At 41.0% G+C, this 20116-nt stretch overlaps 1 protein-coding gene across 4 annotated transcripts in view; it reads right to left on the bottom strand.

Moving 5' to 3' along the window:
* The window catches only part of IL16 (interleukin 16), a 38214-nt gene extending 18434 nt beyond the window's left edge, over nucleotides 1–19780 (bottom strand). For 2 of the 4 annotated variants that reach the window (XM_075159939.1, XM_075159940.1), the window contains exons 1-6: nucleotides 19731–19780; nucleotides 14802–15213; nucleotides 5032–5168; nucleotides 4196–4328; nucleotides 1843–1936; nucleotides 1243–1385 (exon numbers count right to left, since the gene is read on the bottom strand). In XM_075159939.1, the coding sequence (XP_075016040.1) occupies nucleotides 1243–1385; nucleotides 1843–1936; nucleotides 4196–4328; nucleotides 5032–5168; nucleotides 14802–15213; nucleotides 19731–19780 (969 nt within the window). Of the gene's footprint in view, nucleotides 1–1242; nucleotides 1391–1842; nucleotides 1937–4195; nucleotides 4329–5031; nucleotides 5169–14801; nucleotides 15214–19730 lie in introns of those variants that run through there. The other 2 variants (XM_075159941.1, XM_075159942.1) reach the window with 2 other exon arrangements.
* Nucleotides 19781–20116: the final 336 nt, after the last annotated feature.

Below are 20116 nucleotides of genomic sequence, written 5' to 3'. Positions count from 1 at the left end.
ATTGGGAACATGACTAAGAGGGAAATGTCTGTGCAATACCAAAAACATACTCTCTGAAAAGTATAAAGTATACCTCTGCCAGATCAGGATGATTGCTTAATCCATTGTGGGTCTTCTGAATCTGAAATCCGAAGTTTTCAAATTTCTTTTGCTTCTGTATGAGGGGGGTTGTATTTTGTATTTCTGTGTGTGGTGGGTAACGATACCCAAAACCAGGATGCCACTGAAGAGCCTCTGCCAATGGGCAGCATCTGCCATGCAGGACCTTCAAGCAGGAGGAAGCCCAGCAAACCCCTGAGGGTCGGTCTGTCTGTCTGCACAGGTGTTGTTTGGTTGAGGTTTGTGCTTCAGTTTGCCACCTCCTCCCTCTCATTAAAGCCCTAGGTCAGGCTGTGGTGCCCCCAGGGTGAGGGACTGGCCAGGACAAGGCAGGGGAGGACCGGCGAGTCCCCCTCCACCCCAGGGTGAGGGACTGGCCAGGCCTCAGGCAGGGCGGGAGGTGGCAGCTGAGCGTGAGGTGCTTCACCTCCATCTCCCCACTCCAGGCTTGAGCCTGGGGACCTGTGGCCGTAAATACCCACACCCCCTCTACCCTGCCCAACCTCCACTCTCCCAGCCTGTGGTGAATCACTTGGCATCCATCCGGATAGCAAGAGACTGTCAGTCTCTAGCCTACATTAACGGGGTTTAAATATGTCTGATTCACTGCGGGGCAAAAAGCGGGATGCCTCACGCAGCCAGCGCAGCTGGGGGCAGCGACTGCCAACCAGGAGGCGAGTCCATACCTGCTTGTGGCCATGGCTGGGCCAACGGAGGTGACTCGGGAGGCTCGCGGCGGCGGGACCCAAAGCTCAGGCTGGGGTTTTATCGGCCACGTGCACAAAGCATCTCCACAGCCAGTGGCGGAGAGACTCCCGGGAAAGGCCTCTTCAGCAGTGAGCTCTGAGGCGGCTCCGGGTGGCTACCAAGGTGGTGTGAACCACACAGGGGGATTTACACACACTGTAAAACCTGCTGGGGCAACGGGAGGGAGAAGTTGCTGACACAGAGCCTTTCCCACTCTCCTACTCCTCGCAGAGGAGGGATGGGGTTAAAAAGTGGGGGAAGCAGAGTGCGCCATCTTCCCTTACAGGGCCCGCAAGGAAGGCAGGTTTTGGCGGGAAAGTGACTGCCAAGGTCGTTGAGAGATTCTTATTGGAGACAGTTTTGTCTGTTTTTCGGGTGACTTCCTGTAGCACTTACTGGCGTTCTCCCTCCAGAGCAGTCCAGCTGTTGGGAAAGAGATTTGCAGTTGGTGTGGAGAGCGTGGGGCTGCCGGTCTCTGAAAGGCACGGCCTTCCGGGGCGCCACGCAGTCCATCTCCCCTATCCAGTACGGGTTTACACCTGTCAGATGTGGGGAGAGAGGCTGGGTTATTTCTCAAGCGTTGGACGTTTCTGCACATTCATTTTATGGGGTGAATGTTACTTAGAAATGATTTTCCTCTTGTAAATCTCTCTGTGAAGGGAGTGATCTTTTCAGTCCTCGCTGTGGGGATAGCCATTAATGTTAAATATAGTGAAAAGCAAACATTCCCTACCAAACGAGCATTGGCCTATTTAGAATACAATGCTAAAAAAAACATAAAATGGAATGCTTATGCAGAAAACCTCTCACTGTAGGATATTGTGAATATAAAAGCTGATGCTTTTATGCATCAGCAATTCTTAGCTGAGGATTCCAGACTACATTTGGACAACAGCTGCAGTTTCTTTCAACACTGTGGTACCATCACGCAATGAAGCGGTCTGCTGTGCACTCCCTGAATATTACAAGAGAAAAGATTACTTCTTTGCAACTTACTGGTTGAGTTACTGCGAATCCGTTGACATGCAGCTTTACTGTGCAGAAAGCCATTTTGTATTTCCAAAGGACTTTCCTTACAGGTTGGCATTTCCTATTAAAAAAAAAAAAAAAAAAAGACTATTGCTATGCAAGAAATTCTCAAAAGTGATCTAAACTTAAAAACAAAATTTCTCCCAATTTGGCTTGCACAAATTTCAGTCTGAATCAAAAAAACATGGAGCAAAATTAATAATTTATAGTAAATTGGATGACAAAGGAGAATGCAGCTGAAAACTTTGCTATAAAAATGGTTATAACTTGCGAAAGTAATAAGATAGAAATAGATTCTGATCTTCAGTCAAAATGGACAGAAAATCAATTGGACACCCCCAGTTGGTTCAGACAGACTAATATTTTGATATATGGGTAAACTGTAGCCATGCTTGTCTAATTTCTGGAGATAACTGGTGCTTTTGGGTACTCGGTCTCCATCACCTTAGAAGGGCATTATTTTCTAACGGAAAATTCTTAGGTCCAGCTTAGCAATGGTGGATAGGTGTCTAACTTCCGCTGATTTCAGAGGGATGTTTTTTAGTCAAAATATGATCCGGATGTTTAAAAACCTTTGAGGACTAAGCTTTAGTGTTTTCCAAAAATTCAACCTCTTCTACTTGGAAACACTTAGTTGCTTTTGAAAATATGGCCACTAATTCTAGCATTTAAAAACTTGTAGTTAAAACATTCAGGTTTCTAAATGCAGGTTTTTAGAACAGTTTGAAAATAAATAAATGATCACATCTGAATAACAGTTGATGTTAGGAATAATTTCTGGATGTGTATCGTTCCTGAAAGTCCTGCTTCTGTTGTGACATGGGGAATGCCATTGATCCTGAGGGAATCGCAGTTAAAGGAAGATTACTAAATACAGGCAACATGTGGAAACTGATTGAAATATAGTAAACCTCCAAATATAAAAGGGTTTTGCTCAGCAATATTCTGCAGTGCTAAAGCGGCCACAAGAGCGGCATCAGAGCAGGATCTATATGTTCTAATCTGTCTGGAGGCAACCAAGACAAATACTTTCTTCCAGAAGCCTGATTTTAGTAGTGCTGTTTGGAGATACCTCAAGAACTAATGAATGATAATTTTCCTCTTCGACACCAGGTGGAGGCATTGCCAAGTAGCAAAATCCTGCTAGGGTTTTCCAGTCCCATTCCCCTAGAGAACTCTTCAGAATAAGAAATGCATAGAAGATCCTTAAAGAGGCATTTTGAAAATGATTCTGCACCGTTTCTCTTACCAAGCTAGCTAGCTTGAAAAGCCTTTGCTATTAACCCTTAATTAATTTAGTGCAGGCTTGTCTTTAAATGTACAGTTCACCTGACTGCCTCTTGGGTGGTACTATGCCTCAAAAGTTTAATATAGTTCATCTGTGGACACTTAGGCATTTAAAGGAGAGAAAATAAACAAAAATCTTGGCAGAATCCAGCAGACATCTGGGTGAGACAGTTCACAGCCGTCCTAGAAAAAGGCACACTCAGACCTGATAGCAGATCCAGTCAGGGGTGTTTTCTCAGTCTAGGATTATACCAGAGTTTTCTGTGTGACCTATTTACAGATAACAAGCAGAAAGTGCCTTTTTTCCATGAATATCAAGATCTGAAGCCTGCAACAAATCTCTGGCTGAGCTCTATTGCCTCAAAGTTGTAGGGGACTAACTCTGCCCAGTCATCATCGTCGAGTTTCCTCCAGAATTTGCAAGTGAAAAGCCTTTGGTGCCGTCTAGTTTGGGGTGGGGATGAAGGACAAGAAACCTGAAGTGAAATGTGTCTAATCCAATGAAATGGATTCTGTGAAAGAAAGATCAAAAGGGTTTTCCACTGAAAGATTTGGTGATAATTTGGGGTTGCTGACCTGTTAATGCTGCCTCCTGTTCCTCTCGCCCTGTAGCAGACTCCAGTAACATTCACCAAGAGAATTTTCTAGCTATAGATCCTAGATCCACAAACCTACTTCAGTACAGGGCCTGCTCTCTGGCTTCTGGATTCGTGGATCTTCCCTTAAATCCACCTCTGCCTTTGCCCAACTTCCAAATGGAAAATTAACATTCGCAAGCTATGTGTTTCTAAAAGGAGGGGTTGTACAGCCCTTGCTAGAATTTCCCAGGGCCTTGGCCTCCCCATGGCTTCTGTTTATCTGGGAAAAAGCTATGCTGAAAGTCACCAGAGTCTGACCACAAGAGGTTTGGGGTTTTGTCAGGAAGAGCAAAACCATGTTCTTCAAATGTCTGATGCACAAATTCCCCTTCTCTCTCAAGTAAATGTCAAATCACCCCACAGTTGTGGGAGAGGACCACAACTTTCATGCTTACTTTGCTAGCCATCATGATGTTCACCAGCCGTGTTGTTGGGTGAATGAGAGATTCAGCCTCCTTGCTGGACAGATCTTTAAGTGATTGTCCATTTAGTGTTAACAGTTCACCCCTTGGGCTCAGACAACCATCCCTTAAAAAAAGAAAAAAGGAACATGCTTGCATATCGTTTTACAAAGAACAATATGGCACTATTGTGCTACGTGTCTCACTAACTGAGGAGTCGCTGCAGTCCTCCCTTTGCCTTGGACAGAGCTACCATGAGATGTCTTGATGTGTGATACACCCCACGCCCTGCTATGATTTTTTCCTGTTGCTGCTCTCTTCTGCTCAGTCCTGGTGATCAATGGCTGCCCTTCCACATATGGCTTACATCCAGGCTAAGATGACAGCATAGAATAACCCAAGCCAGACAAAATACTCCTCTCTCACTGTCTTGCATTTGCAAGTTGATCAGAGAATATACACTTCCAAGAACTTTGGCTCATATTGCTTTCCGGTAGCCTTGCTAGGCTGGTGACATCCGGCATTGCCCTTTAATAGGGCAACTAGGAACATACTATTTGAAAACTTAATGTTATATACAGTCTTTCATTCTTCCAGGTTTTATTTCTTAGTGTAATTGAGAAGCATTAGATCCCTGAATGGTCACAGTTTTATTTTTCTAGAATATTGACCTGTCTCTCCAACTGGAAGCATTGTAAGAAATGATTCCCAAACATCACTGCCTTTCTCTGAAACTGAGCTTCAAGGAATAGCTTGTCACAGAAAGCTGGTCATGCAAAATCCATGCAAATGGCTCCCTAATAAGGTTGCTGACTTCACATGTACTGTACCTGTTTGTTGTGCCTCCAGCAGACACGTGGCTGCCTGTGAACCCTTTCCAGAGAGATGCACAGTTCGGACTCCTAGAGAGCTTGATTACTGAGCTGCTGTTCCCTGTGGTTGTACAAAGCCTGCAGATGCAGCTGTCCTGATTCAGAAGATGAAAGGTTGCATGAAAGAAAACGTACCAAGGATATTAAAAGTTACTTACAGTTATCCTGAGCCTTTTTAAGAAATGCAGAAAATGTTCTTGTTCTTAGAACTAGATTGCCTCCAAGTAGAACAGGAACAGGCCTTTAACACTGGGCAGTTGTGAAAAAATAATTGTATTATAGAGTCAGTGTTTAAAATAAGTTGTTTTCCTTAGGACTTCAGTGGTTTCTGACTACAAGAGGGAAGTATTAGAATAGAGTGCCCCTTTGCATGGAGGGGAAGAGAACAGATAATAGACTTTTTATAGTAACTGGATAAATTTTGCCTATGCTATTATAAGAAAAGACAGGGAGGAAAATAAACATATGCTAGAAAGTACTCTGGAAAACAGAAGAGGTCTGAATGGAAAATAAGTGTATACAAAACACTAGGATCTCCACCCCTGCTGCTGACTTGTTAAGTGGGGGCAGGGGAGCAGAGAGGACTGTAACAGTGGAAGATTCTTTGTCCACTCCAGACTGGTTGAGGTTGCTGTAGTCTGTGTGTTGCATCTGGAGGAATAATTTTAAGCAGATTTTTAACACAGTTATGAATCATTAACATACGGCCATACAGAAGGAGAGTGTCTTAAGTCATATGAGTAAGTAAAGCAAAGAATGGATTGACTAAGCACATGAAGGACAACACATTGTCTAGCAAATATACTCCTGCAGCACAAATGCATGAACACTTAAAAATTCTAAAGAGACAAGGAAAGCTGGAAAAAGTTAGCACACGATTTCTTTTCCATTTGCTTAGTAAATCTCCTAATTCAAATATTCACTTGTTCTGCTCCCAGCTGAACCCACCTCCTCTGCCCTCACCAGCCTCTCATACTCCACACAGCGAAGAGGACTCTCAGTGTATCCTGGATCCAGGCTTGTTCCCCAGAGATTTGTATGACTGAGGTATAGATTTCTGAAGGGGAGGCAAATTTCATATGTTAGGACAGGCCACAAAATATAGCAGTGGTCAACTGTCTGTATTGCTCCTGGGTCCCCTGGTCGGAGTGGCATGAAATATTTCCAGTAATCTGTAGTCCTCTGACAGCACGAGGAAAGCTGTGTAACCACCTTCTTTACCATCCGTAGGGCTTCATTTCTGCCCTAAGCAGAGTTCATCCGGCCCTGAGCGTTAGAATCATTATGCCCTTTCACCACAAATGAATAGGGATCACATCATACCTGACTTATAGCAAACACAAACTTCACATTTACAGCAATGTCAATAAACATCATTATCTTCCAGGCTGACTGTTGAAGCCTGGCTTCCATTCTGAGATCTGCCAGAGTAAATCTAAGGCTGTGAATGAATTAAGTATTTAACTTTGAGCCCTAGGCTCACTGCAGTCTGAATTCAGTAGGTAATGTATAAGGGCTATACTTGTATTGACCGACTTGTTAACTCTGTGGGTTTGCTTGCATTCCAGATTGTCTGCCATTAATGAGGAGCGTCTGAATTTTACGAAGCCTCTTTTGTTCATGAAGAATGCTTCTAGTGAGTGACCAGTAAGTATGTAAGCATGGGCAGAATTCTATTTTAAACCAGTTTGTTTGAACTCTAGTATTAGTTTTGGAGATTCTATATTTACCTTTCACCCAAGGTAAATATCTTGGGAAATACGTACTTTAAAACAGGACTACATTATGTTCTTTTTTATTTTATGGCAGTGCTTTGAAGTCTTCGGCATGGTAACAAAATAAAGATCAGAATTCTGATGTCTTAAAATTTCAGATCTTGAGTAGCAAAAAATGTGAGCTACCTTTTCTGTTTATTTGTATTGGTGCTTTGTTTTAGGTATCCGTAAGAAATTACAGGCCAGATTCTGCATACATGAAGCTCACAAGGTAGTGTGCTTGTTCTAAAACATGAGAAATGTAAGATCGATATTAAAGGTAGGAAATTATTCTGCTGGTTGGCTAAATATTTTGAGACCTCAGATGATCATGGATTGGGGCTGTTGTGAAAAAATAATTGTATTATAGAGTCAGTGTTTAAAAACAGTTTTTTTCCATTTTTTTCTGTAGTCAGAATTCAAGTTTGGACTTGCTATCTTCTTTTCTTAGGAGTCCTTACTCATGTGTACTGCTCCCTTGAAATATCTATATATCCTCTCACAGATACTGGTCAGGCACAAACACAGAACTTTGCATATCTGTTCTCCATGCTTCATTTTGTTCTTGATTTTAACTTAATTGGTGGGCCTTTTCAGACTGTCCCCAACTCATCTCTGTTAAAAGTACAGTCATGCTTATGCCCTTCCTTTAACTTGTTCATAGTGTATAGCTGCTGCGTTCATGGTGTTTATAGAAAATTTCATAATTAATTGTCTAAAAGTCATTTGGCTCTCATCAGTTTCACAGGACATCACAGAGTGCAGTGGGTTTGGTTCTGAGGTTTTTCATTGCAGCACCATATAAATCCTTTGGGGAAGACATTGTATTTTGTACAATGGGACACATGCCAGGCTGGAAATTCTGGATTGTATTGGGACATACATGTGAAATGACACCAAATAAAAACTGATATGAATATTCTTTCCAAGAGCAATATGTTGCATGCACTTACTCAGAAGGAAAGTAGAGGTTAAATCCATTGTACACTGCAGAAAAATCTTGGGAACAACTTTTGTTTAAATCTGTAGTCATCTTACCAACTTGGGCTACATTTCAAATAAGCTCTGTGTGTCAGTCGTTTCTGCAATTCATTTACGTGAATTACTTTTAAAAAAAAAGGTTTTTATTGGGCTGTAGGGACATGTGGCAAATATCTGTATGTTGTCAGCATCTGCACTTTTTTGGGTCCTGGATATAGATCATTATATTCACATCCAAGTTATTGCAACATGACAGAAAATTAATAAAAGCTGTTCTTTAGAAAAATAAACATTTGACCAATTCATGTGCCAGCAGTCAATTTGCTTTGGGTTTTGTTCTTTAATATTTTTTATTTCCTGTCTCACTTATTATTTTATGCATAGAAATACTGCTGATGGTTCCAAGAGTAAAGACAGTATTTATTTTGCATCCTCCTCTTTTTTAAAGCATTCTGCTCATTTTGAAAGGTGATTTGTAGCTCTGAATGTAGCGAATGCTGAAAATTTGCTAAAATAAGGTTGGCAGGTTTGGTGTGTGGGCAGGTGGATTCTAGGTCAACCTTGCCTACTCATTATTAGAGCATATGTTTAAATGTATATTTGCTGCCAGTGAATAAAGTGTCTCTGCTTATAAGGGGCTTTGCCACAGAGCACTTCAGGATTCTGGGGAAACTTCTATCTGCATTATAATATCCACTCATTGCTGTGAAAACAAAATGAAGAAAGTCTGTGGGAGTGCATTACAAGCAAAATTTGTCTTTAAACTGAATCTGCTTGGCTGAAAGATAAAAATCAAAGGTGGAGTTCAAGAGCCTTGTTGAATGCATTTTTGTCACAGGTGAGAGTAGACTAATTTTTCATGTGTTTCGTTCTGGAAAAGTGATTTGCACGTTCAGGCCAAGTGTCTCCTCCTGCTCCCCTTTTTTTGTCATGCGAAATGCAAAACTTCTAAGGATGTTTTTCTATCTGCCATTTAAAAGATTTCTTTTTCCTTCGTGCTCTCACTAGACATTTCTAGCCCAGAGTCTCGTCTCAAAACATCTAATTCCAGATGTTGTTTAGAAATAAGGGTAACCATGGCATCTGTGGAAAACTGAAAAACTTTTGTGCACTCTTAACGTAAGACACAGTAGTTAGATTGTCTGAAATGAAGTAAAGTGTTATACGAGGCTAGTTCAAGTAAGGTCTTTGACTCAGTTAACCAAGCGTATGACAATGAGCTGATTGACTGTTGTTTTAAAAAAAGAAAAAAAAAAAAAAACAAAAAAAAAATCTAACAACAGTACAATAATGAATTTAAATATTTAGCTTTTCTGGTCTCCTGACTGAAATGGCTGGGATTTCTAAGTGGAAGATTAAGAGACTAGAGTCTTCGGGGATTTTCTTCAAGAAGTATTTTTTTCTGCATCAGTTCTAATAAAGAAAGGGCCAGAGTCTCTCTGGCATAAACTGATGTGACTCCACCGATTCTGACGTACCCTAGCCGATGCCTTGGTCTTTTCAAAATATTTATAGTAGATGTAATTCATTTTCCCAGCAGCATATTCCCTTTGCAATTAATAAAATGGCAGAAGCTAGAAAGCCTTTGAATGATGCAAGAAGCAGGGCATGGGATTCAGGTTCTGCTCTAGATAGATGATTTAGCACATCAGATGTTACAGATGGACCTTTCCACCCATCATCTGGCCTTTGGTATGTTTTCCTGGGAGCCTTTGCCCTGGCCCACATTTTGCAGCACACACAGTCTTAACATAACAGCCTCTTTTCCAACTTGCTCTGGGGATAACATGGCCCTAATGTCACAAAAGCAAGAAGGCCAGGAAGACAGAAAGAGAGAACAAGTAGGACAAGGGAGGAGAACACATAAATGTCTAAATAAATGCAGTCTCCTCTCCTGGCTTTGTTTTTCCATCCTGCCCATAGGCTCATGTTTGAGATATTACAGTCTGACGCCATAACACTTGTCTTGGTATCAAAGGGCCAAGTAACTGGTGTTTGCATAAAGGCAAGTTAATAAAAATATATTCTGGTGATGACCAAGAAAAATTACCTTTTGCTTTTTTCTTCCTTCAAGCAGAGCGTCAAGGACTAAAGGAAGCAAGGATAGAGAATTTTCTAGAACTGAGTGGACCCATGCAGTCAGATCAGCTTGGATCCAATGTTTGCATAAAGAGTCAGCCCTTCCCTGTAGTCTCTTCTAGATGCTATTTCAACCCTGCTACCAGCCCCTCTCGTTGGTAACTCTTGGTGCTTCCCAGGGTGTTGGTGAAGCAAGGAAGAGGTAATGGAATGCTTCTTGAAGCAGGTCTCAAACCCAGCACAGACTGCTGCTCTCTGAAGAATAGGAGCTGATATTATCTAGTCCTGTCTGTTCTCCCTACAACTGGCATAGTTTCAGACTTTGTAATGACGTGAGCAGGCAAGGCCGTCTTCCACAGTGTTTGCTGTGTCAGTGCACAAGGTATCAGACACTGCTTATAATTTTTTTTTTGTTTTCGTTTCCTTTCAGGCCACCTGAAAATTGCTGATTTTGTGAGTAGCAAACTGCAAAGGATATCTACTTGTTTATACATTGACACACTGGCTTTCCAGCTCTGTCCATACCAGACTAAGCACACCTCATTTTGGAAGCTAAGTGGTCCGGGAGCTGGCTGAACAGATGGCACCCAGGTAATCCTGGGTGCTCTAGATGCAATGAGCAATAGTCAATATGAGTGAATATTGGAACACAGAAACCAAATGAATTAAAAGACTGTCCATCTGCTCTCATTGTTGCTGATAGTACATTTGAGAAGGAAAAAAAGTCTTTGCTATTTGGAATATATAATGAAAGGAGATACTTTGAAGAGGATTGTAGAGATTAATGGATCAGACTGAGACATTCTTTCCCAGGTACTATCTCACAAAGTATAAGTTGTTATGTGCTGTAAGATTTTGATACAGCTTTTCTTTGCCTGGGTGTGCATGGTGATGTATTATTTGCTTCTACTGCTTTCCTGTACTATCAGCCAAGCAGAAGGAGGGAGATGGCTGGGAAGTTTATGAAGTGATAGTCCTTTGTTGGAACATCTCTACTTGCCTTTCTGCTGAGAAACATGTAGATGAATGAAGCTGCTGTTGCAATGCATAAAACATGCTGAGGACACAGAGAATAAAAGGAAGAATGTGGCATTTGATAGGAAGTGGGGAGTAGTTAGGTGATGCACTATGCTGCAGATATGATTCCTTCACTGCTCCTGACTGTTTCTTTCTCCTCCCCTCACTTCACTTGCTTTAAAGTATTCCATGGCCAACTGTTTCGTCTTTCCCTGCCTTTGTAATTCCACACACTCTCTTCCCTTTCCACTTCCCTTTTTCCAGATTATGTCTCATTTTCTTCCATTCTCTGTATATCGTGGCAGCAGCTTTTCTCTGACAAAAAAATTACTGGAAATAGGACTCCAGCAGGGAAGTGAGATATCTGTGGCAGTAGGGTAGGCTGAGGTCAAAGAAGGACATAACTGCTAAGGACTGTTACACAGGGCCCTATGTGACATAAGGTAGCTATGTCTTGGCAGGATGTGACTGACCGTCCGGTCATCCAAATGTCTGAGGTAACTGCATAGTTCACATGCACATAGCACTGACTGACGTTTTTGCCCTGAGTGTAACGAACCATGAGTAGTTGTTGATGGGCTCCTATTTAAGTCTTGTCTCAACCTTATTTCCTTCTACCTGTTATAACTTCTGTACAGGTGAAAGGTCAATCCCTGCAGCTTTACATGTTGAGTGAGCCACCATGCCACATACTGTTGGAAAGAAGTTGCCTAGAAGATGCAGTTATGAACTGAAACCCCTATCATCTGGTACTGCCCACATATCATCATAGTAAAAGTGGTAGGCAGCATCACAGTTAAATAATGTCTGTCCTCTGCCCTTTTGGTGCACTAGTGGTGTAAATGCAGACTATGGATGCTTTGGTTAAAAACAAAAATATCTGCACAGGTACAAGTCAGTTTTTTGCATCTGTGGGCCAACCTTTGCAATACTCCTCACAACAGCCAAATTTACCCAAGATACAAGGTTGTGGTCCCTTCACACACACATGCTAGCACTGCGCTATGAGTCAGATGACAGAGGAGCAGTGACATCAACTTGCTGTCCCACCCCAACCAGTGTAGTGCTATAGACACCAAAACCTGTGCATATTTTGTGGAAAAGAAGAATGAACAAAAGCTGATACCATCAGAATTTCAGCCTTCTGAAATTCTCTGGGGTATAATGAGATCTAAGTTCCAGCTCAAAGTCTTTTCTACAGGTAGTGCAATAAGAACAAAGTGTTTCTGTGGGGATTCTCTGAGGTCTAATATAGGTTGTGCTTATGCTGCAATGCTTCCCTTAATGGCTACAGCAACATTTTCTATTGAAGACTGTAGTGAAAGGAATTGATGTCATGATGCATAGATGCCCTCTCTTCAAAAATCCTCCTCTTACCTCTCATTTCCTTGTTCTAAGTAGCACCTAGTTTCTCAGACTGTTAGTAATGGAACATAGGACTATTTGGGATCCTAAGGATTTTGGAGTCAGGAAAACACACCTCTAATACATATGCAGAAGTCCTGAAACACTGTTTGATTTGCTCATGGTTTATGCAATAGTGGATCCCATGCAATGGGCAGAGTATGACTCAGAGAGACACTTAAGTTTTTGAACAGAAGAGAGGAACTAGTATTTGGAATACTGGTGTTCCAGGTTCTCCCTTAGCTCTGGAGAAGAAATGCACAGGGAGTATTAAATCATGCAGGATTTTTAAACATTCTTCTTCCAATGTGACAGCAAAAATTAAGTTCTTCAGTTATGTGGGAGTTATTAGCACCTTCAGAGTCATGCTTAGGGCTGCAGGCGCTGTAAAGTAGAAGAATAGTGGAATACCCTCAGCAACACCACGGAAAGAATGGAATCAATTTTCTTGAACAAAGACAAGGATCCTTCAGCTCTGAGTCACACATCATGAATTTCTGAAGTGTCACATGGAGATGGAGAGAGTGAGTGTTACACTAGGACTTGAAAAATGCTTGTTGACTCCTTTCTTAAAGAGAGAGGTTTTAAGCTTAAGCTCTCTAAGACATGTGGTACAGGAAGATTATTCTGACAGGCTTGTGCCATATAGAAGATAGAGATCACTGCTTTCATAATATAGGGCAAAGCCTCAGCAACACTAAGGATAAGGTCAGCGTAGCTGTTACCAAAGTTCATCCTATTTAGCATGCTGAGATTAGACTTTTTAGAATCACTCACTGATCCACGACTGAAAGGTATGGAAGATTACCAAGTAGCATCTGAAGAGGTTTATATTCCTATAAGAGCTCTGGAGGGGGAATTTAATTTACACATTGTCTACAATGGTACTAAGCAACCCAAATGCTTCTGTAAGGGATTGGGTTGCTGACTAATTTATGTCACCATCTATCCAGGCTCCTGACCCATCCCGTTCAGTGACACCAACACTCCAGTCTAAGAGTGGATTTATACCTTTAGCAGTTATATTTTATCTGTGCAATGGCATTAGTTATGAGACTTACTCTGTTCCCCAGATCCCTATTTGAGCTGCTTGCCAGCTATAAAAGCAAATGATCTAAACTCACAGTCTGCAATAAGATACTGAGTAGTTTCATATGTGTATGGATCACAACAGTTATTGGAGCCCTGCATATTTTGGAGGTATGCAAGCAAGTAGACTGTGGCAGCTGACACACACCTAAGAAAGTGCTTCAGCTTTGTTAAAAGAGAAGAGAGGGGACTCCACAGAGGCCAGCTCCTTCTGCACTTACAGAAGGAAATCAACAGAGTGCATATGGACTGTTTCCAAAAGGGAGGAGGTGGTATGGTTTTGCAGTTGACTGAGTGTATTTTGGGACTTGGGTCAGTCTCACCTATTTATGTTTTCTATCAGAATGTAATAGAAAGTTGGCTTGTTTTTGTCCTCATGCTGGGACTTTGCCAGGGGCTGACACACCTCACATCCAGAACTCAGGGCTGCTGCAGTCTTTGCAATATTGGGCTGCATGCTGTGAATCATTAGCAAGAAACTCAAGGAGGACAGGGAGATTCTGATTTTCAGTACCACTGTGCCACTGTGTGTTTAGATGTAGTGGTCTAGTTTTAGCCAATTTCTATTGAAGGTATGTAAAATAAAATAGAATATATAAGAAAGAAATATTTTAGGTGAAAGAATCGATTTTTTCACATAAGCCACTATTTGCACAGGTAAAAGGCATATAAGGGAGGTGCCAGAATGATACAAACTGTACTAAAAGACATGTCATACTTGTAATGAGGTCCCTTTTACACATCATACCAACAGGCAGAGAGAAAGTGGAAAAATCAGGGTACGTCACTGAAAAGGAACTTTCTAAAGGCATCTAAAATATATTGCTCAGATGGAAAAATTGTTCAGATCATTGGGGTTAACGTAGTTACATCTCAATTAAAGAATAATGTTGTAACATGAGGCTGTTAAGAGTTTTACATCTCTAGGAAAAAGTGACATCTCTGGTGATTTTAGAGCCATCACTACCTCTTTCCTGAATCAGAGAGAAAGAATATCTGCCTGCTGAATCTCCTGTGTCTTTTATAGTATTAATATAATTCATACTTGCATAGCTTGTAAGATCTCATGGTATCACACTTTACAAATGCACTTTGCTATAGTGACAGTTTTATATTTTGAGCTGAATACTATATTGCAGGTAGAAAGCACCAGCTGTACTAGTCTGAATACACTGAGAGTGGCCTAGTGGTCCCTGATTTCAGCAGAACGTCAATCAGCAGAGTGCAACAGCACAGCAGGGAAGCTAATACATTTTCATGCTGTTTATGCAGAGCAGGAACACTGTAGGCTCATAGACTCTGAAAAACCCAGGTAGAATCCTGTGTTCCCAAGAAAAATGAATTAATCTATTTAGGAACTACTGCAGTGGGAAACGTTACAATATACTGCATCGAGTTGCCTACCTTGGTGAGTAACTTTCTTCTCATGTTGTTGCAGTTCTCATTTGCTGCAGCTTTGGACTGGACCATGCTGGTGATCACACGCGGAGGAACAGGTGGGCTGTCTTCTGTCTCTGATGTGCATGGCAGTTGTGTTCTAGGACAGCAGTCAAAATCCTCTTGACCCCAACTGGTAGAGATCTCAAAGGGATCAGGGCATTTCTCATCAGGACTTGACCCATCGTCACTGTTTTTAGCATTGCAAAGTATAAGGGATCTTGAAATGGAGCGAAACTTTCTTGACTTCCTGTTCCCAGCATTGCTTTTTCGATCCATCTTCAGAGAGCTGGTGGTGCTGCTCTTTTTCCTATCATTCTCCCATTTATGCGGCATGATACTTTCAATAACTTTCTCAGCTTCTCTGGTGCTAAATATCCTCCAGGAAAGGAAATATAAAAAGTAAGTTGTAATATACCCCACTTTCTCCCAGTTAATAACCTACACTACTGAAAAACCCTAATGAATAAATCGAATCAACAGAGCCTTTCAGTCTGCTAACAGCCACGTGATATCTCATGACTTGCTAATTCTGTTTCTGTGCAGTGCTCTACTAAATTCTCCTTCACCTTTTCATTCTCTTCCCATGTTCCCCAAGCACAATGGAGTGCTTTTAATAAATGTTTTTGATGCTTCCATTGTGCTGCTTCCTTTGGGCTTCTGCTGAATTTGCATGTTGAAATCCCAAATTGAAAAGGAAGATACTTTAAAAGCATTATTCTATTCTCCTAACATTATTTGGAAAGCGGAAGCTCCTTCTGAAATTTGATTCGTGAAACCACTATAATTCAAAGAAGATTAATCAAATTGTCGAGGTTAAGTTCTCCGCCTGGCACATCTGATTTGTAAGTGGTTTAGCAAAAGTAGATCTTAGCCATGAGAGAGTAAGGAATGTCAGGCTGCTATAAAACTCCTACCTTTGCAGACCAGAACTCACTTAAGACCGTGCATTTAACAGTAACAGAGAGATCCAGTGAAGCACTTAAGATGTGAATATCTGATTAGGGATTGCACTTTATAAAGGAATACAGCTCCAATACATCAATCAAAAAGTGTCCCATTACAGAAGCGGTTTGTTTCAGCATATGAGTCAGCATACAAAATTAAGAGAAAATGGAACAAATGTTATACAATCAAAATGTGGCAAAATTTGGAGCTTTTGTAAAATGAGTAAAGTAATGAGCATGTTACGATAACAAAGGGGAGCTTTGTTAGAATGTTTCCTTTTTCTCTCAGAAAAAGTTTTCTGGAAATATTTTGGTAGGTATGTGTCAGTGCTGAAAATTCAACAAGAGGAAGTCTAAATTAATTACTTTGATTTTCTCACTTAATTTTTATTATCATATTTATTACACAAACTTTTCCATTCTCTTCACAGTACCTAATTGATACTGTGTGCTGCCATTCTAGAGAAAATACCTCTTGAAACTAATGGATTTGCATAAATCAAAGACACTATAGGTGTTATACTCAAAACTGAAAATCAATGTAATTTGAAAAGCACTTCTCAAGTTATACTTGAGAGAAAAAGTCTGTACATTGTGCTCTAAACTGGGTTGTTGTGTTTGTTTTGCTTTTTTTTCCCCTGCTTCTATGCAGAATTAGGTAGGTATGTATGCACTTTGTACCTGAAATGCCACTGGTGATATAGAAATAGAAGGTGGCAGATTTTCTAAAGCTTCTTACAGCCACAACAATAAATACAGGCCTGCAAGTTCTGACCAAGCCAGAATCCTATAATAAATCCAAGCCAGCCTTATAAAAAATCTGCAGGATTATTTTTCTTTTTTTTTCTCTCTCATACAAATAACCAGGAAAAACAAAAACAGATTATAAACACTATTGAGTACCTGTCTAAAGAATTATATGGCATTGCTGGAGAAATAGACAATTCAGCATGAACTTGTTTGGATTTGTAAAAGAAAAAAAAATTACACATAGATTTTTCAGGAGCAGCAAAGAGGTCCCTTCATCTCCCAGGGAGAAGGATGTTTATTTGTGCAGTCCTTTCTGGCATTTTTGATAGGTAACGCTCCTGCAGCCTTCCATCATAACTTATTTTCCATCATACCAGTCCTAATATTGCTCTGCTTCCTGATGTCTCTTTCCAAAACAAATCCCTAACACTTCAGAAACTCGTGCCCTGAGTATTGGAACTCATTGGATTTCCTAGCAGGACACTATTCCAGGGCAAAGTTTAAGTTTGAAAGTATCCAGAGAATGTATCAAGTTCCACAATGCTGGTGTGTTTTCTGCCCCTCTCCTGTGTGTCTTTGGGATCCTCTCTGCTCCTGTGGGACAGTTTGACCCCACTGGATAGGAACATTGGAACCGAAGTCACTGGGCTCCCAGCCTCCCCCACACTGGCATGAGGGAAGCTTTCAGCGTCAGACTGAACAAGCATATTCTCCATTCCCTTCAGTACACAGAATGTTCTACTTTTTTCTTTTTTTCAGAGTAGCCTCTCTTCTTATGGATAACAAGATTTGCAACCATGGCTGAATGTAGCCATGGTGTGGATGGACGACTGCCCAATAGCACAGCCCTGCTCCCTTCCTGTCATGCAGAGCACACGGTGAATAAAAGGACATCTAAGCCTATGCGTAAGGACACAGAGGCCAGAGGAGATGCGGAAAGATATGACATAGATGGAGCTCAGCTTTAACACGTAGACTTTGTGGTTGATGTGGGGTCTTATTTCGCTAGGATTAATCTCCCTTCCTGCACTATTGAGAGAAGCTACTTTTCAGAACCTCTATTTATTTTGAAGTGCAGAGATGAAAAGTGCTACAAATTATATTAGAATAATAATTTTGAGAACAGAAATAAGTAGTTGGTGGTATAATGCAGCATCACAAGTTTGCAATTTTTTTATGCTTTTTTGTTGATTACTTTAGTTAAAAGCTGACTGACAGTTATCCCTATTAATATGTAAAGACTTTCAAGGTTTGAAGATTTTGTTTGTTTGTTTTTAAAAAGACACTTTTTGTTGTTTTGGTAAGCCTAAAGCTTTAGTCTACCATAATACATATGTACCTAATTGCAATTTTTGAGTTGGGAAATCCCTGTTAGCATTCCCAGTGTATTAGGAAATTAATCTTGTAAAGCTTTTTCTGTATGTCTGAAGGTAGGTAAAAATGCAATCTGGCCCATTAGACCAGAATGTGGAGTTGAAAAAGCAATAGGATGGCTAGGATGAAGGGAACTTCTGCAAGTACCTCCCCTCAGCACCTGGGTAGGAAGCAACAGAGCTAATGGAATGCGCATCACTTGAAAGTGTACAACAGAGATTGTTGCTCCTTCTGTGATTCTAGCAATCGCTATTAGAAACTAGCAATAAGAATGTCAGAAATGAGCCCGAGTTGCACATTCAGACCTAAACAATCTTGCCTATGGGGGAAAATTAGAAGAAATAGCACTTTTCATTCAAGGATTTCAATGTTGTACAAACATTAACTGCACTCTTACTTCCCCAAAGAGAAAGAATTTAAAAAGAGCTATTAAGCCCATGGGTAAGCAGAGGACTTGATATCTTAATGGTCAAAATGCAGCCCTCTAGAGACTGGCATGCTAGAATGAAGGATGGAGTGATGCAGGAGCCCTTTCTCACTCTGCCTGAAGCTGCTAAGCTTAAGAGGGAGCACTGCCATCAGTACTAAATGCTCCAAGAGGTGCCTCTCTGTCTATGCTAAGCACCTGGGATGCAGGGAACACACAGAAGCACCTGTTAAAACAGTGAAGGAAACATTTTAAGTACATTTTGCCATCCCACCCCCCTGAAATGCTCCTGAGGAATTTTAGCTTATGCAGAGAGAACGTCTCTTTTGCCCTGCTGCATCAGCTATTTCCCCCTCCCCGACCCCCACCAGAGCTCCATCAGCTCAAAGACCAAGTTTAACCCTGAATGACTTACCTAGTATCTCAAAGCAAGCCAGTGGCTGAGGTGAAAATAAACCCAGTAGACCTGAAGACTTCCAGTTAAATACTTGCTCTTGCTCCTAAGTATTAGATCACAGCCCAAGTCTTAACTAAGGCAACATCCTTTCCAGAGCTGCTGATTCAGGGTTGCATAAGTGACAGAAACATAGGAGGTACCAAAACATAGTCTGTAAGTTTTCCAATAAAAATATTTTACACAGAAAACAATATCATAAGTGCCAGAGAAGCTTTATGATTCATTGCCATCTTCCACCAAATTTAATTCAAGGTATTGGTGGCATGGACAATTACTTCAAAGTCAGTTCTCCAAACCATTCATCTTTTCCTCCAGTGCACTCACTGCTTGTCATTTTCTCTTGCCATTCTTATACCTCCAGCACGCCTGATGGAAGTTGTCTGTGGTTTGTAATGCAAACCAAATGTTCCTTCTCTGTTCCTCCCTCCTCACCCCCCCAGCTTTATTTTTCCAGCTTTAAGTCTAAAAAGCCCTAACTCAGTCTGTCTTCTGCAAACAAAATACATGATTTGAGCTGTGCCCATTTGGTTCAAATTTTTGGTTGGATATTAAACTGAGCATTTACAAGATGCAAATAATTTGGTGTAGCTCCCAGATTGAATGCGAATGCTCTGCTGTTAACCAGACAGTAGGAAAGATAGAACTTTTCTTTACTAGCAAGAACAAGATGAGTTTTACATTACCAAGTGCTAACAGCATGATATCTTGCAACCCATTTTAATCTAGATCTTGTGATCTTTGTCAGATCCATTACTGAGCAGTACTACTAGCACTGAACTATTGCAGATGTCTAGGATTTCCAGGCAGTAGGAAGAGCTAGAGGTTTGGAAGTTTTCTAATAAAGAGTAAGAAACTCTTGGAGAGTTGAATTTACTGTTAAAAAATTTAAAAAATTAAAAACTTGTTAATTGTAAAATAAAAATTCTAAAGGAGGAACTTACAACAGCGAGGCAGACAAACCTGACTCCTGCAGAAGGCTGTTCCTCTTCATAGGCCTGGCAAAAAAAGACAGAGTGAATAATTGAAAACACACTCTCATGGTGTCACGTGACTCGGTTTCAGTAATTCTGCTCAGTACATTGGAACGGAGCTATTGTTTCCTAATTGAAGAAAATGTCAGCAAGCATAGATAAACAAAAGCAATGGGATGCAGTATTGGGGAAACTGTTTCCAGCAGGCTCCCAGCTACCCAGAGAAGGCAAGACCATTTAAGGAGTTTGTCATTTGTATTTACCCATTGCTCTCTGGTCTTAGGATTGATGGGGTTCAGGCATGTTAAACCTTCTTGGGGGGAGGCGAGGGGGGCCAGCCAGAATCTGTGCTAATC

This window comes from Calonectris borealis, chromosome 11 (assembly GCF_964195595.1).
Source record: "Calonectris borealis chromosome 11, bCalBor7.hap1.2, whole genome shotgun sequence".
NCBI lineage: Eukaryota > Metazoa > Chordata > Aves > Procellariiformes > Procellariidae > Calonectris > Calonectris borealis.
The sequence above is the reverse complement of the archived record's forward strand: the minus strand, read 5'-3'. Positions and strand labels throughout refer to the sequence as shown.